Below are 18,303 nucleotides of genomic sequence, written 5' to 3'. Positions count from 1 at the left end.
TTCTTTCAAGTAAACTAAGCCTTTAAAAACAACTTAGTCTTCTTTGATAAAGTAAAGGTTTCATGAAAACCAAGTTTCAAAAAAGATAAAAACTATTTTTTCTTCCATATTTTCTTCATTACAAACCTAGTGTCATTGAAAAAAAAGATGCACCAGATGCACCCATGTGTGACATGTAGAGGGCCCAAGGTGAGGAGCTAATTAGTATTCTCACAAAGGGTCACTCTGGGTGTTTGCGTCACATCTCATTAACCCCATTCAACTAAGGCATCTCATCTTTAATGACCTATTCTGGGAAGCCCCATTCACTACGTTTCTGGAGCCCTTGATCCTGATTCGGACTTTATTCTATCTTCCCTCAAGACCATCCATTGTTCCCAACCGAGCATGAGCCGAATTCCCAACCCTAAACAGTAGCAAGGAGGCTCTTCCATAGATCAGTCGCCCTCTCTATTACTAATCCAACAGAGGACAGCAGAATTTAGCACCTCCTTTGAGTTAAGGATATGCGTCACTGCTGCTTTGTGTGATTATTACATAACCAGATGTGTATAAACGAGCCTGATTCTAAACAATGCAGTCTGTGTCACCCCAGGTAGAGATTAAGTACCAGTATATGTACTATGCTTAATACTTATATCATTTTTTAATGTGGCTAGGACTGCTTTGACTGGAAGCATGGTTGATTTTTGAAAATAATAGTGACTTTGAAGAACAAAAATGTTACAAAGATTGTCAAAGCTATTTTGTTCTTAGGACACTTTTTATTTCGACTAATATTGTTGGAACTTCGACAAACTGATTATCAGGTCTGTGACTACATGAATATAATGAGCAGATTGTTAGGGAAATGTTACATCTTACAAAAAGAGGATTTGTAAGCACTCTCTTTGCATAAATCTACAAAATACATTGTATAGTGTAAAACAAGCCTCATTCGAAACAATGCATTCTGTGTCACCAAGATAGAGATTAATTGCTAGTATATAAACTATGCTTTATATATATATCATTGTTTAGTGGAGCTAGGACTACTCTGACTGGAAACATGGTTGAATTTTGAAAATAGTGACTTTGATGAACAGAAATTTTACAAAGATAATAAAAGTTCACGAAGAAACCTCAAAAACTAGCGAAATGTCACAAACTTCATATTAAGGACGCATTGTGTTTTTGCTGATTCTGTTCAAACTTTGACTGACTGATGATTGGGTTTGTGTGAACATGAATATATGGGCAATTCTAGTAGTGAAATGTCTCATTTTAAAAAAAGGAGATTTGTGAACACTCTCTTTGCATAAGCTACAATTAGAGAGCTAGAAAATTAAAGAGGACATTCCTCTTTCACGGACATTCCCCTTTCATGGAGTCTTGACAAAACTTCTCAAACCTATTCTACAATGAAGTGCAACCAATGGACATGGTAATATAGTCAACATAGCAACACATAGTTGAGGACGCTTTGTCACTGTGTGTTAGGGCTAATTTTTGTTCAAACTTGGACTGACTGATGATTGGGTTTGTGTGAACATGAATATATGAGTAATTATAGTAGTGAAATGTCTCATTTTACAAAAATGGAGGATTTGTGAACACTCTCTTTGCATAATCTACAAATGGAGAGCTAGAAAATTAAAGAGGACATTCCTCTTTCACGTACATTCCTCTCTCATGGAGTCCGGACAAAACTTCTCAAACTTATTCTACAATGAAGTGCAACCAACGGACATCTATATCATAATACGGCGGCTCGATAAAGTGCCATTTGGGGGTAGTGTTTCGTCTCGAAATTTTGCAGGTTTGCAGGTGATATGCTATCCTGATGCGACGTTATGTTTATTTTCGGAAATTTATTTCAGCGGAGCAGTAATGAGGAATTTTTAATCGGACACTGTCAATTCTCCTTACCACTCACGGAAGCCAAGTCATTGCTGTTTAGTTATGCAGGGGCTTAATCAATTACCTGCACTCCCTGTGGGGTGGCCAACATTACCTGTTGAACAGCTGGCTGTAGGGGGATGATTGGAACAGCCTGTACATGTTGACCTGCTGAACTAAGGTTAATGTTATTTTCAATCCACGATTGCAGGTCACGTGATCTTCGAGATTTCGCGGGGAAAGAAATTGTAAACAAACGTATGTGACCAGTTCACATGTAAACAAAAATGTATTTTTGGTACTTTTGGTTGCTTGACTTGGGTTTTCCCGCAGTAAGGAGCTGGGGTCAAATTGGTGGTCTATTGTCTATGGGTGCTGTGTTAGCCAGAGCTAGCCCTTGACTATGAAATGATTTTCAAATGAAGGTTACCATGGTCTGTTTATGTGCTCACCGCAGCTTTCAATACTTGATTGATGTATCTGAAGAGGCACTCTGAGCTTGGCATGGCCTTATCAAGGAGCTGCTCACGGTACTGAACTTCTAGCTTGCCTGTCGAGTAAGTGCCTTGCCCGAGACCTTGCTACATGTAGGAGGAGCACGCATTTTAAAGTTATAGTAGTGATAGTGCAATTGGTTCGAGCCATTTGGAGGCCGACATGTGAAGGCCTATCTGGGTACTCCTTCTTCTCCGTATAAAAAGGCACATTTGGATTGCTGACTAAGGAACGAGGCATTGCCTCATCATCTCTATCGGACCAGCTGATATACTTTTATATGCACGCATACAGCACGCCGCAGCTAGGTCCGAGTTTGTGGACAAATGGTTGGTTTAATTTGTGTCTTCGATATGGCTCCTTTGATATTGCATTAGATTTTCATTGCAATTCAATCTATTCAAGGTATAGCCAATTTGAACCTGCCTGTGCCACGGGTACAATGCTAGTTGTAATATAACAGAGCATGCTCCGCACAAAACAGTGAACTCTTCACTGTCTCCATTTTCCACTTACACAGTGGACAGTTCACAGTTGGCCAGATGCTTTCGCCGTCTATTATCCGCTTCTTGAATTAAGAATGAGTGGGCCCATACGTGAGACAAAAAGTTACCAGATTTTGACTCGTGGCTGTGAATGATAGGACCCCGACCCCTGATCACTGCCAAACTTTATATGTGAGACAAAAAAATTCCTGATTGTGACTTACGGCTTGGAATGATGGGACCCCGACCCATGACCACTGCCAAACTTTATATGTGAGACAAAAAGTTACCAGATTGTGACTCGTGGCTGTGAATGATAGGACCCCGACCCATGATCACTGCCAAACTTCATACGTGAGACAAAAAGTTACCAGATTGTGACTGGGAATGATAGGACCCCGACCCCTGATCACTGCCAAACTTTATATGTGAGACAAAAAGTTACCTGATTGTGACTTACGGCTGGGAATGGTGGGACCCCGACCCATGACCACTGCCAAACTTCATACGTGAGACAAAAAGTTACCAGATTGTGACTCGTGGCTGGAAATGATAGGACCCCGACCCCTGATCACTGCCAAACTTTATATGTGAGACAAAAAGTTACCTGATTGTGACTTACGGCTGGGAATGATGGGACCCCGACCCATGACCACTGCGAAACTTCATACGTGAGACAAAAAGTTACCAGATTGTGACTCGCGGCTGGGAATGATAGGACCCCGACCCATGGTCACTGCCAAACTTCATACGTGAGACAAAAAGTTACCAGATTGTGACTCGTGGCTGGGAATGATAGGAGCCCGACCCCTGATCACTGCCAAACTTCATACGTGAGACAAAAAGTTACCAGATTGTGACTCCTGGCTGGGAATGATAGGACCCCGACCCATGATCATTGCCAAAATTCATACTTGAGACAAAAATTTACCAGACTGTGACTGGCAGCTGGGAATGAGAGGACCTAACCACCCCAACCCCTCATACTCCTGGCACATAGGGGAAAAAGGTCTCTTATTGTGACATGTTGTTGGAAATGATACCGCCTGTAGCCGCCCATCCTCGATCACTGCTAAAATGAAATAAAAGAGTCAAAATTTCAAATTCAAATTGATTTATTGATTTATCATCTATTCGGCTACAGTCAAAAACTATATATATGGTACAAATTAAAAACACGTGGTCATTCAACAATATTCCAGATTATCATACCTCATTAGTATGTGAGCCAATCACGTCGCGTCATTCACGACCACGTGCCATGCGATAATTTTGACTATTCCACGGCATTATTCCACGGCTGACGTCATCGATGACGCGATATTGCAAATGGCGGCCATTAAGATTTCTATTTAAAGCATAAACATTGTATATTTTACAAATCTATACTATAATGCGCGTTGTGGCCGCTAAATAGGAGGCGATTTTTGTTTCAAAATTGGGCCTCGAAAATGCGTCGAATTCTTGCAACTTTTGGTTTCGTAGGTGTGGATCATAAGTAAGAGTGTCACTGAGGGTGTCATACGTCGAATATCTTCGTGGTTTTAGAATAAATAACAACTTTTCAGAGAGCACGTCGACTGGAGAGCTCCGCTCATTCTCAAAAGCATACACAAACTTCACGCATATTCTCCCTGCCACATCAGTATTAGCTTCCAGCACGTATGTAGTGCTATACAACCTGGTCCATGGTGCAGGGTATTAGCAGGGAGATTAATGATTAGCCTGTTCTATTTTAGTTCTATTCGAGAAACACTGACCTGAGTGATAAGGCAAATTCTGCAGAGTGGCCTACCGGAACATGCAGTCAGGGTATCAATAAACAGTTATGCCAGGATGGACAAAATATGTACAGTGGCCGGCGCTTGCTCTTTGATTTATTCTTTACTGACTGATGTTGTCAGTTTGAATTGCGTTCTGCATCTCTCCATGCGCCTGGCTTTGGTCCGACAGTGGCATTGGGTACGGGAGTGGGTAGGTGATATGCCTAATATGTGAGGGCCTTATTTGGAACAGGACCTGCTGTCACTGGTCTCAATGCATTGTGCAAAATAGCGTACGCCAATCAATCTATAGGGGGTTGCATGTAGATAGCAGCAATAAGTCCATAAATGCAGTTAATTTCGTGTTTAACCTTTAATGAAACTTCAGTAACGTTAGAAATTTAATGTAGTTCAATCATCGTGCCCATTTAACTAATGTATTACATTTCAACTTTGCCCGCTCCATGGGTATATGCTAGTAGTATTAATTTTACAGTTCCAAATATTGTGCACTGTATACTGTAGAACGGAAAAATTTCACACACAGATTATTTTCGCGAATTTCGCGAGTGGGTCAGGCTCGCAAAAAAATTATGCCGTGAAAAACTCTTTTCTTTTAGCTTGAACCAGGCGAGATTGACAAAAATTACTTACTTTTATAGCTCTAAAATCGTTATTCTTTAGTCAATTTCAAAATTTAAAAGAGCTATTTGTGATAGAGATATATTTGCTGGGGAACTGTCTAGTTCCCAAAAGCGACGCTGCACAATATTTTATCTTTTATTTCTATAGTGGGGAGGAAGTATTCCCGAGATACACAAACTGAACAGCTAATCCCTCATAATCCTTAGGCAATCTTGATAAAATTGACACGCCTAAAGGGCTAAAACGGGCAGTCCTTACGAAAAAATCATCAAAGGCAGAGAAACGTAACGATTTTTAAAAACCTTCTCATCACAACGCTGTAGCCAATCGTATTTCCCGACAAAACAAAATTTCTGTAAAGCATATTCACAATATCTTTTTGTCTATTGTCTCCATTTACAAACCACAAAAAAATTAGGTAATAAATGCATGATGCTCACAATTTGAGAACTTCGAACTTTTAATTGTGCGTCTAAAACAATAAAGATATGCATTTTGTACGGACTTTTTGTTCTATCGTTTATGATAGCCAACTGGATTCCATCTTTTGTGTTTTGCAAACGCTCTCCCGCTACCATGTAAATTATTATCTTCTGTGGTTCGCAAGTCAATCCACAATCCAAAATAGTTATCAATGCCACAAAACTTTTCAAGAGTTAAATTACAGTCGTGTGTCTTCTTCAGGTCTTCGGACATGAAATGCTTTTTTCGGTTTATATGTCATCGTCACTCAAGATCGTCAGTTGTTCCCGACCGAAGCGTGAGCCTAATTCCTCAACCCCAAACAATAGCAAGGAGGCTGTTCCATAGATCAGCAGCCCTCCCTATTACTAATCCAAGCAAGGGCAGCAGGGTTTAAAACCTCCTTTGAGTTGAGGATATTGGTCACTGCTGTTTGTGTGATTATTACATAACCACATGTGTAAAAACAAGCCTAATTCTAAACAATGCAGTCTGTGTCACCCTAAGTAGAGATTAATTACCAGTATATATACTATGCTTTTAATGTATATATCATCGTTCAGTGTAGTTAGGACTACTCTGACTGGAACCATGGTTGATTTTTGAAAATAGTGACTTTAATGAACAAACATTTTACAAAGATTGTAAAAGTAATTTTGTTCTCAGGACGCTTTATATTTCGGCTTTTGATGGAACTTTGACAAACTGATTATGAGGTATGTGACTACATGAATATATAAGAGGATTTGTAAGCACTCTCTTTGCATAAATCTACAAAATACATTGTATAGTGTAAAACAAGCTTCATTCTAAACAATGCTTTCTGTGTCACCCCAGGTAGAGATTAATTGCTAGTATGTACTATGCTTAATATATATATCATTTTTTACGTGTAGCTAGGACTACTCTGACTGAAAGCATGGTTGATTTTTGAAAAAAATGGCTTTGATTAACAGAAATTTTACAAAGACTATAAAAGTTATTTTGTTCTGTGGACGCTTTATGTTTGGGCCAACTTTGTTAGAACTTTGACAGACTGATTATTAGGTCTGTGACAACATAAATATATGAGCAGTTTTTGCATTGAAATGTCTCATCCTACAAAAAAAGAGGATTTGTAAACACTCTATTTGTATTAATTTACCACATATAGTGTTTTAATATTGGTCTAAGTCTTGCCTAAATTTTGTTGAAACCACTGTCAGATTGATGACTTTGATTGCCTGAACAAGAATATATATGCTATTATTTTATAAACCACACTTTTACAAAGAAATCTCAAAAACTAGTGAAATGTCACAAACGTTATTCTGAGGACGCTTTGTGTCTGGCCTAATTTTGTTCAAACTTTGACTGACTGATGATTGGGTTTGTGTGAACATGAATATATGAGTAATTATAGTAGTAAAATGTCTCATTTTACAAAAAAGGAGTATTCTGTAGTTTCATGAAAATAACACCACTTTGGGATATTCAAGGCCCGGCCTCTTCTCTCGAGTCTATTCACCAGAGGTAACCAATGAGTGACTTCGCTGGCCCTTGTGATGGCTCAGCCGAGCTGTCACGGTTACCCTAAACCACTTATTACCGCAGCCCTATTGATTCGAAGTGTTGTGGGCCTACTGGTCGATGAGTGCGCATGTGGAATGACGTAAATGGTAACGCCACTCGCCGACCGTTTATACAGGTTGTCTCATAAAACTGAAGCACCTTTTAGATTGATCCAAACCCCCCAAAACAAAAAAAGTCCTTATTGAAACTCTGAAGGAAAATCTACGAATGCTTGCATTAGTAAAGCAAAGTGAGATTCAGGCAATGATAGTAGTCACGAAATTCCGAAGAAAAACGAGGAGCTCATCCTCTGTTTTTCTACAACCCTCTTTTTTATTTATACTCCCTAGGCCTACGTGGGAGAAAACGGAATCGAAGTTTCTAGGATTTGTGGTTTTCTTGTGTAATTCTAGGGCCTCTTAGGCCTATAAATGAAGCCCAACTGAGGGTACCCACATTGCAGACAACCTGTGCGACAATGGATGCTGTAGAGCTGCTGAGAAAACGACGCCGGCGCTACATCGTGACAGAAAAACTTGCCTACCTGAGAGACCAGAAGGAGGCACTGGTGAACGGTACGGTGCGCAGTATGAGAGAGTTCGCCTCCCACTATAACATCCCCTGGGAGACGTTTAGAAGGTGTAATATCGAGGACCTCGAGCAGAAGCAAGAACAAGGGCATGGCCTGAAGAAGACGGTAATGGAGCCCCGTGATCTGTTATGGCCACAGGTTTAGGACCAGCTTTACCAATGGCTGCAGCTGATGAGAGAGCGTCGCCTCGCAGTCTCCGTTCTCGACATTCAAGATAAGGCGTTGGTAGTGTGGCAAAGCTGGTGGAATGAGTTAGCCCAAGATGTCAGAGAAGGGATTCAGCATTGTCGCCCTCAGCTATGGGATTTCAACGCATCCATAGGCTGGGTGGAGTGCTTGATGAAGAGACGCCAGGTGTCCCTACGGAAGGTGACCAAGAATACTACGATCGTCCCCGCTGATGCTGCTGCAAGGATCCAGACCTTCCGAGATGCGGTTACTGGGAGCATCGATGTCTTGATATACAGATGCGGTTCTTCTTTAACATGGACCAAACCTTTGTCCTGTTTGATATGAGAACCATGTACACGGCCAACACCACGGGGGAGAAGGCCATAGACGTCCGATCATCCAGGTCCAATACGAAGCTGGGATACACCGTCACCCTCTGCATCGCAGCCGCTGGAGCAAAGTTGCCGGCGCACATCACCTTCCCCAGAAGAGGTTTCGTCCGGGTGTTTGCAGCCCTCCAAGACAACCCACCAGCAGATGTAGATTACCCAATCGGAAACTGGTTGGATGAGGGAGGAAACGGCGCACCACTGGTTAGATGAAGTCCTATCACCCTACGTCACCGACAACGAGACCGACCAGTTCCTGTTAATCGTCGATCATTATCGGGTCCAACGGACAGAGAACTTCCGGGCGAGAGTCTTGGAGGAAGAAGAGGAGACTGCCGTGGATGGACCAGAGTTCGTGAATGTAGTCGAGGAGGACATTGTGATGGACTTGAATTGACTGTGGGTGTTGTGAATGATTGTGGGTACGATTCTGAAAGCTGGACAATCTACTAATGTGTATCTTTAGCTTGAAAAAAAATTGAATCGGGATTTGCATCGTTCTTTTTTATTCCTTCACTGATCACTTCGGACAAGACTGTACATTCAGAGGGATGTTCGGTTTTGTCTCCCGTTATGTGACGGACAACTTCTCATTCTTACCAATTTCGCACTGCAAAGTATCTTTGAAAGCCCGAAGCTGGTAAGGGATGATAAGACCCGAAGACATGCTCCATTACCTCCCTGAGCAGTGCCTCACTTTGAAAGGGCAGGTCAGTCCCTAAAACCAGCAGAAGCCAATATGACACTTGGACTTTTTTCATGGACACCCTGTACACTATCAGCCATTAGCACTGGGACACCCTTTACACTACCAATGACGATTAGTTGAAAATGTTCTGGGACACTCAGTACAATGGCCGAAGGCCCGATCCCATTATCCCATTCATAGGAGACCTGCGAATCGGTTTCAACAACCCAAACAATAAGGATTGGACTCGAAACTGAAGTCTATTGGATATGAGGCCTGGACAACCCTCTCTGGAATCCCAGCCAATGATCGGCCTTCTCAACAGCTGTGTTCGCCACCCTATGAGTCAGGGGCGGCGACACCGGCTGTTAATGAAGTGGTGTTATTTTCATGAAACTACAGTTTGTGAACACTCTCTTTGCATAATCTACAAATGGAGAGCTAGAAAATTAAAGAGGACATTCCTCTTTCACGGACATTCCTCTTTTATGGAGTCCTGACAAAACTTCTCAAACCTATTCTACAATAAAGCGCAACCAACGGACATTGTAATAATTTTCTGCGGAGCGCTACAAAAACCGGGCAGACGTTTCGAGAACATTTTTTTTTCTTGAGATTTCAAGAAGCCTTTTGAACGAATTTCATATAGGCCGTGGTGGGATCCGAAGACACATTATGGAGGAATGTTTGTTTTTATGGGGTACCATTGGTTTTGCAGATCTTCTTGTTTTTCCTAAATAATAATCAATATTCGCTAGCAGGCTTTTTATGCTCCCAGATATAAAGAGGGTTCTATGTTCCTCAGGTTCCTTGGTCAGCAGTCTGGTGTTCCTCAAGAGTCAAGTGCCTTCCCCCCAATGCACTGCCTTCCCCCCAATGCACATGTCAGAAGGGCGGGGTGGGGTGGGGGGGGGGGGGGCCCCCCATGTCGACAGTTGCGGGAGTTCACTAGAGCTTGCAATTTACATATGAATCTGCCAGAGTGCCAGACTACGATAGCCCGGACACCTTTCCAGGGGGGGGGACATTTTCCATTTCTTGGCCGGCTATTGTGATGATGCAGTTGAGTCATCAGTTACTGCTAAAGAGATACACGGAGAAAACCGTCTGTCAAAACAAAAAATTGGCGAAAGGAATATAGCCGGTTCCCAACCAGGGGGTTTGGGGGGGGGGGGGGGGGTTTCCCCCAACCTAAAGGCACTGCGCGCTTACTAGGGCACTGCACTGATAATATCATAGTCATCATAGCAACACATAGTTGAGATGTGACCCTCTCTTCAAAAATCGATGACATTATTTAATTTTGGATGAGATTCATGATGAGACGCCTTCTCAGTAGAATCTACTATTCTAGAACATTTTGAAATTCCATTAAAAGCATAAATACATGTACTGTAAATTTTACAAATGGTTTTAATTTCATAAAATTCAAAATTATTGTGCACTATATACTGTAGAACGAATTATTGCTCAGATTATGCCAAGTATGGGACTTTTTACACCACAGTCTCCATACAGTAAGAGCTTAAGGTAAAAATAGACAGTTTAAATTTTCTTGGAGAAAAATCATTCAGTCGCAAAAATATTCTGCCGGATATTTTCCGTTCTGCAGTAACAACTGCGTACGGCAACTGAAAACGTTTGAGTGATCAGTCTACGACTTGCGACATGCTCGAGGCGGGGGTACGCTAACCAATCGGCAAAGCCGTGGCGCTTCATCAAACGATGAAAACCAGGCGAGATCGACAAAAATACCTTATTTTTATAGCTCTAAAATCGTTATTCTTCAATCAATTACAAAATTTAAAAGAGCTGTTTGTGATAGAGATATATTTGCTGGCGAACTGTCTCGTTCCCAAAAGCAACGCTGCACAATATTTCATCTTCTATTTTTTTAGTGGGGAGAAAATATTCCCAAGATACACAAACTGAACGGCTAATCTCTCATAATCCTTAGGCAATCTTGATAAAATGGGCCCACCAGAAGGGCTAAAACGCGGGGTCCTTACGGAAAAATCATCAAGGTTAGAAAAGCGTAATGTTATTTTTCACAGGTTTTCTGGAAATCCGACCCTTTCGACAAAGTCGGAGAAAAGACGGACAATGTCGGAGAAATATCGGATAAGTCAGGGAATGTTAGAGAAACCATTAATAAGTCGGAAATGCCTCCTACCAGTGCTTCTGCTTCTGTTCAGAGCTCCCATTCGTGGTCCAATGATGAAGTCATTTAACCAAAATTCTAGCCCCTCTATCTCCTACACCCACCACTGGAAAAACTTAAGAACTGGGTTTCTATGGTTTCTTTGGTCCATTCAAAAAAATTATACATGAAGATTGCATGTCAAGTAAAAGACGCACAGCTCTCGGACCAAAGCTGTTTCGTGGAGGTTCGATGTTGCTAAGATTTTCTCTGATAACATTAGTTTGATGAGCAGTAAAAATGGGAGCGTAAGTCTAGGTGCGAGCAAGCTTTGTTTATAGACAATGGACCACATATGCATATGAATAAAAACTAACATTTTCTTGGAAGCAAATCTTTCATGGAGAGGCAGTATTGGCTAAAAGTAGAAGATTATGCTTATATTTGTATAAATGATGTGGACCTTTCACTTCAAATGCTTTGCTAAAAAACTTCCAGCAAATGCTTGAAGGTCAGTCCCGATGTCATATGTTTTATGAACGGTCGGTGCTGGTAATATATTTCATCTTGTGATTTTGGTATTGTTAGAAGGGGTAAAGCATCAGGGCTTTTCACTTGGCTCCTAATAAATGACCAAGTTTTTTTAGTTATGTGTGTGGGAGAGGAGCACACAACTGACCCTAGGGGGTCAGGGGGTCTCCTGATGAAAAGTGTTCTGTCCTCGTTGACACACTCTCGCTCCGAAACCGGAGTTCTAAGCCTTCAACATCGGTAGAGAATGCAAATGCTAGTTTTTCTTCATATGGCCCAATGGACTGCTCTGCTTGATTTCATTTAACTGCGAGGTAAAGAGCAAAATAATCCGAATGACCCTCTCCAAAAAATACTTGGCTTGCCAACTGATCGGACTATCATTTTGAAAGTGACGGACAATCATCATCTTAGAAAACATTGATTTGTGGTGTTTTCTTCATTAATTTATAATCCGTAATTTTTACGGAATCATTGTTAATAATATGATGGGATTACACTTGTTAGAGTTGGTTTCGCATTTGCCTTGCTCAACTAGACGGATTCCTGATATGTTTCCTTTATAATGGGATCTGGGGGGGGGGGGGGGGGGGGGAGCCTGACTGTGCAACACCATAGCCAGGAATGTGACAAAGACAAACAATATAATTAACTAGTGATAAAAATAGCACGTGACCAGCTTTTGAACTCGGCCCTGGTGAGGACATCTGTCAGGTTGGTGAAAAACTGCACCAATCACTTTCTCATTTACTGCGAATCCAAGTGGTATGTAAAAGACGAAATTCACACCAGAATATATTAGCCTGCTTCTTATGCAGCTCACTATTTTTCATATACATGCATTATCCTTCATTAATGTTTGTGGAGAGAAAGAATTTAAGTCCTTGGTGGTGCACCTCTCGCGTATTTGGTCCTCTCGGGGGCCCGTTGTGGTGTAATGGCTTGGGTCTTCGATCCACCAACCATGGGTCCAATATTCGATCCCCTCTGACAGCGTGAGACGCAAGGCAGTTAATGTTGTCTAACTTGCTTTCTCCATGTGCGGAGCCAGTGCGGAGGTTGAATCATTTTATCCAAAAGAGGATTGCCATCAGGCGAACATTTATAGTTACTACAACTCTTCTATTATATAGAGAGCGCGCGCGTATAATCGTTCTGTATTATTGACTAAATTCGCGTGCGGTGGGTGGATGTACGATTCCCCCCTCCACAGCCCCCAGCCGTAATTTCTACAACTTATACAATTTTATATTGAAAGACATTGGGAAGACGTTTAGAGCATTCAATTCGACGCATACGAATAGGTGGCGCTGTGTTTTATTCCAAACAGGTTAAAGAAGAGGTCCAAATTTGCTTCAAAATACGCCAAATGTGTGTCAAGTTCACCTAGTCAAAGAATGTTGGATTTTTCCCTCTTTATACGGCAACCACCACAGAAATCACAGGACGTTGCAGATATTCATTGATCAAATTTGACTAAAATTTAAACTCTAAAGGAATTGACAATTACGCAAGTTTCGTCTGTGGCTGGCGCGAGTTGGCAGAATTAAGAATTACTGTAAAGTTTGCGATAAGCGGTCGTGGCGCGAAACCGGCAATACAGAAGATATGTGAATGTTCATGTTATGGGCCGGTATTTGAATGCACTGGAATAACCAGGCCGAGTGCGTAAAACTAGGGGTACTGGCTATTCACCTTTTGTAAATAAAAATCGATAAGGTAATGAAGTTTATAGTGTCACGTAATTTTAAAGGGAAAAATTTTAAAGCCCTACTGTATGCCATGCGACTCTTCGTGAAGTACATGTACTGTACCATGAATCTGAAGAAAGTAATCTGTGTTTTTTGCCTCCTGGCACACTTGGCCTTTTCTATGGAAAAAGGAGGTGACGCTGTTGGTGATGCTGATCCTGAACCTGAGGATGATGATGAAGTTTTTGCCGCGGCACAATATCCTCGCCGCCATAGGTCATACTCAATTCAAGAAAAAAATCGTCTAATCGATGATTACCAAAATGAAAACATCAGGGTTCCTCGCGGCGTGACTGCGGCAGAGTTTGCAAGAGCTCACAACATCCCTGCAACAACTATGCGCCGATGGCTTAACGAGGAAGATCTCCGAGATAGACATCGGGTAGCCACGACAAGGCAGAGCCACATGCAGAGACAAAGAGAGAGAGGGATTGGTGAGTGTTACCTTCGATGAAAATGCCAAAACTAGTCTCTCACAGAGGAGTGTGGTTATGTAAAATTTAGAATTCGGAAGCATTAGTTTTTTTTGGAAAATTAGTACTCTTTATTCTTTCAGCGTATTGGCCCGAGGTGGACAGACACGTACGAGAGTGGGCAGAGACTAGGCGGGAGCAGGGAGTACCCGTTTCCGGTGAAGACTTGATGGAGAAGGGACAACGGTTTTTCAATCAATGGTGGGCAGAGCTTCCAGCAGCGCGGCAGCAAGAGTACCGGGATAGTAGGCCTCAACTGGTTGAGTTCAGAGCAAGCAAAGGATGGATGAGCGGATTTTTAACAAGAAAGGGCTTTAGCTTCAGGAAGCAATGCAAAGATTCGCAAACAATACCAGAAAACGCTGGGCAACTTGTGGCGAATTTTAGGGATGACGTAGCTCAGAATGTTGAGGAAAATGGAATCAACCTAGTCGTGAACATGGATGAAACTTTTGCACTTTGGGATATGGCACCCCAGTACACGTACGATGTCAAGGGCAGGAAGCAAATTGACGTGCGAACTTCTCGCGGCAATTCTAAATTAGGTTGCCCCGTAACACTTGGAATTACGTTCGATGGCAGCAAGTGTCATTTTTAAGGGTCTCGTCGCAGATGGCGACAAATTCAAAATTTGGGGGAAAACGCTCCTGAAAATGTACAAGTTAGCGGATCTGAAACGGGCTGGGCGAGTTGGCAGACTATTCTTTCTTGGGTCAACGTATGCCTTCTTCCTTTTGTAGGTGACGCCTTCCCATTTCTCTTGACATGGGACATGTTCCCCGCTCACCGAAATGCACAAATCCGTCAGGAAATTGAAGATGCCCCCGGTTTCATTGAGATGATACCGGGGAGGTGCACACCTTTAGTGCAACCACTGGACAAGACGATTATCAGATCTTTCAAAAGTAATCTCCGCAAAAGGTGGAAAGCGTGGAAGATTGAGCATAACGATGAGCGAGGGAATTCCCCTCCCATAACAAGGGGTGAAGTCTTAAGTTTGATTGGCGAATCTTGGGCCCGGATAACCGCCGAGGCAATTCACACCGCCTGGCGAGCATGTGGCCTGCTTCAGGCTGATGAACCCGTCCCTGAACACGTAGACCAGGACATTGTACACTTTGATGACCATGATGACGAGGACAATGATATGCATTTTCTTGACGACGAAGAGCTGTAATACCCATTCTTTCGAATATATATATATATGAACTACTCGTTCGTTTCCATTGAACTTGTAAGCCTAGAGGTTCATGTCACAGTGTGCCTCATAGCGTATTAACCTGGAATGTAAACGGCCCTGAACATGTGTTATTATTGATTTTCCATATTGCCGGTTTCGCGCCACGACCGCTTATCGCAAACTTTACAGTATGCTACGGCATAAATCGGAATTGTGGTGCACCATAAATCGACCAATCAAAACCTCGGATCTCGTGAATTATGCCGCGGCATAAATAAGAATTGTGGACGTAAGTGTCATTTATGGAGGACGGAAGTAAATCGGAATTGTGGTGCACCATAAATCAACCAATCGAAACATCGGATCTCGTGAATTATGCCAAGGCATAAATAGGAATTGTGGACGGAAGTGAGATTTATGCCGCACCATAAATAAAACGATTGCCACTTTCTGATTGGTCGAATTATGCCACACCACAATCCTATTTATGCCGTGGCATAATTCTGAATTTTGTCCACTCGCGCCAGCCATATTCGTCTGCCTCGTCCCGTTTATGGTCGGGCCATATCAATAAAAAGTACATGTAGCATTTGCTTTCTCTACCGATTTTAAAGGATTTGCTGGCACTTGTATGAATAAAACCTTAGCAAATTGTCGGAAATTGAAGATTTTGCAACAAGTCAAAGCAAACGGTTTTTAGCATCTAGAGTTTGCTTCTAAAGGGAGCAAATGCTTGTCTTCATATGAATGAAGCATAGCAAATACATTAATTTTTCAAGGTTGCTCCTGAGGTGACTAGAAAGTCGAAGTGAAATGTTTGTCATCTTCCCAATGGCTTAGTTTATGCGATTGGTCCCGAAAATTGTATTTGCCATGAAAGCCATTTCATGTAGATACATATCATTCACTGCATCGCTTTAATGAGGCATCATGGTCAGATCATTTTACAATTGATTCGGAGGACACTCGAGGTCTTAGAGCACCAACGACCACAAATTATGTAAAGTGTTTCTTCATAATCTCTGAGAACTCAGGTTTCAATCTGGCGATCGAGGTGGAGGAAATTTTTTTCTATCAAAGTAATCAAAATAATTGCAAAAGTGTTCTCCCTTAGGAGTAGAGGCTCTCCCTTAACCTAGGTCTATGATGTATAACATGACCAATTATTCAACGGATGCAGGACTTCCCCAGTTAGATGATAGGTGAGTCGGATAATGATGACGACGCAAGAGAGTGTGTCAACGAGAACAGAACATAGCACTTTCGCCAACATCTTTTTATCAGGAGACCTATTGACCCCCTATCATCGAATGCCAGGGTCAGTCGTGTGCTCCTCTTCCACACACATAACTAAGAAAACTTTATAATTTATCAAGAGCCAAGTGAAAAGCCCTGAAGTTCAGGATGCTTTACCCCCTCCTAACAACACCAAACCACAAGATGAAATAGATTACCAGCACCGACCATTAAGACCGATCGTAAGATATATGACATCAGGACTGACCAATAGGCAGTGCCATCTTTGATAACAGACAGATTATACAAAAATAAAATATTGGCAAAATTTTTTTCCCACACTGATGCGGAAGTGTGCCTCGTCGTTGAAACGTTGAAGAAATTATTCATTTTCATCTGTGGAGAGAAAGAAATCCTGTAGCCAACTAAATGCAAACATCACTTCCTAAGACATTTTAACTCAACAGCATCTTCCACAGTGGTTAGCGTAATCCTTCATGGGCACACCCAAATTCATATCATACCACTCGCCTCAACACCGTGTATTTTCTAGTCCCCCTTGATGACCAAGAGGACACAATTTCTGAATTTGTAAAAAAGGTGCTCAGGGGTGTTGCTAGCATCTGTCAAATGCAACTTTAAACTAGTGATTAATAGCACTCAAAGAAATAGTATGAGCTTAAACTGAAGGTGGTGCCCCGGTCTCAAGTTACAAGAAATGCTTTGTCAGGCTTCATTAAATAACCAATCTCTTTTCTGTACATGGACAATCTAATAGTAAGCTTATTAGGAACACGATTGTCCCTTCAACACCCGAGGAAACTGCCCGCATTCGAATAGCTAGTTTTCTTGTGTGATGCAAGGAGGACTTCGTCTTCATTTGTTGATAAGAAAGTTAGTTCGTAAACAAACTAGCTGGCTTTTTAGTAGAATCCACCCTCCGCGCAGCGCAATATCATTGCATCGCCCGGATGGGATAAATTATTGTTGAGGTGACTGAGCAGCGGACTTAATGGCCTTAATTAACCCATTGGCCTTTATGAGTTCCGGTCGGAAATGCTCAGGCTATATCGCGGATTGAGCAGCTCATGTCATTTAAGTAAAGATCAGTGTTAACCTATTAGATATGATGATTATCTGTAACTTGTTTCAGATCAAAAACCATGCAAAACCTCGACTGGTGAGAAAAAAGTAGAATCACCAGTCGCGAAGAAAAACAAAGAGACACAAACGGAGAGTGTTTCAGGTGGCACACCACTAGTGCATGCGACTCCATACGAGAAGAAAAACGAAGAGACACACACGGAGAGTGTTTCAGGTGGTGGCGATTCGAATATTGATATTGGGACGCATCTTTTTCTGTGGGCAGTTCTATTCAATAGAACAGACATTGCCTATTTCTTCTGGCAACATGGGAACATTGGGAAGAACACCAAGAAACATCCTCATATCAGTAAGTTTCGTGAATAGTTAGGTGGTTCTTGTCCATTTTTTCAAAAATGAAATTAAGACATTGTTTTTAATTCGAAGTTTTAAAATTCTTGATCGGATAATAAAATATGACTCTTTTCGTCATATCAACAATCATGGTCTTCTTAGGCCTATTCATCGAATGCATCAGACGTGCGTGCGTAAATGTCTGAAAATTAGGAGATGTGTCTTGTTCATATGACATCACACGGTTCTGAAACAGTGTCGTAAGTACAAAGCTACATATGGTACGTTTTGCATGCATCCGACTGATGAAACATGCGTAAGCAAATTATAATCGCGTTGTGAAAATAGGCCATGTTGAGAAACCAAACGATTTAGAAGTACCCTATTCTAGAAACCTCATTCCGATTATGACAATGGAATTATGAACTTAATATTT

General features: G+C 41.8%; 1 protein-coding gene across 1 annotated transcript in view; it reads left to right on the top strand.

The window, feature by feature from the left end:
- The window catches only part of LOC135488144 (transient receptor potential cation channel subfamily M member-like 2), a 213,998-nt gene that overhangs the window by 107,754 nt on the left and 87,941 nt on the right, over positions 1 to 18,303 (top strand). The window contains exon 13 of the mRNA XM_064772619.1: positions 17,584 to 17,883. Within this exon, the coding sequence (XP_064628689.1) occupies positions 17,584 to 17,883 (300 nt within the window). The remainder of the gene's footprint in view (positions 1 to 17,583; positions 17,884 to 18,303) is intronic.

Source organism: Lineus longissimus, chromosome 1, assembly GCF_910592395.1.
Source record: "Lineus longissimus chromosome 1, tnLinLong1.2, whole genome shotgun sequence".
NCBI lineage: Eukaryota > Metazoa > Nemertea > Pilidiophora > Heteronemertea > Lineidae > Lineus > Lineus longissimus.
This window is presented reverse-complemented; position numbering and strand designations above follow the sequence as displayed.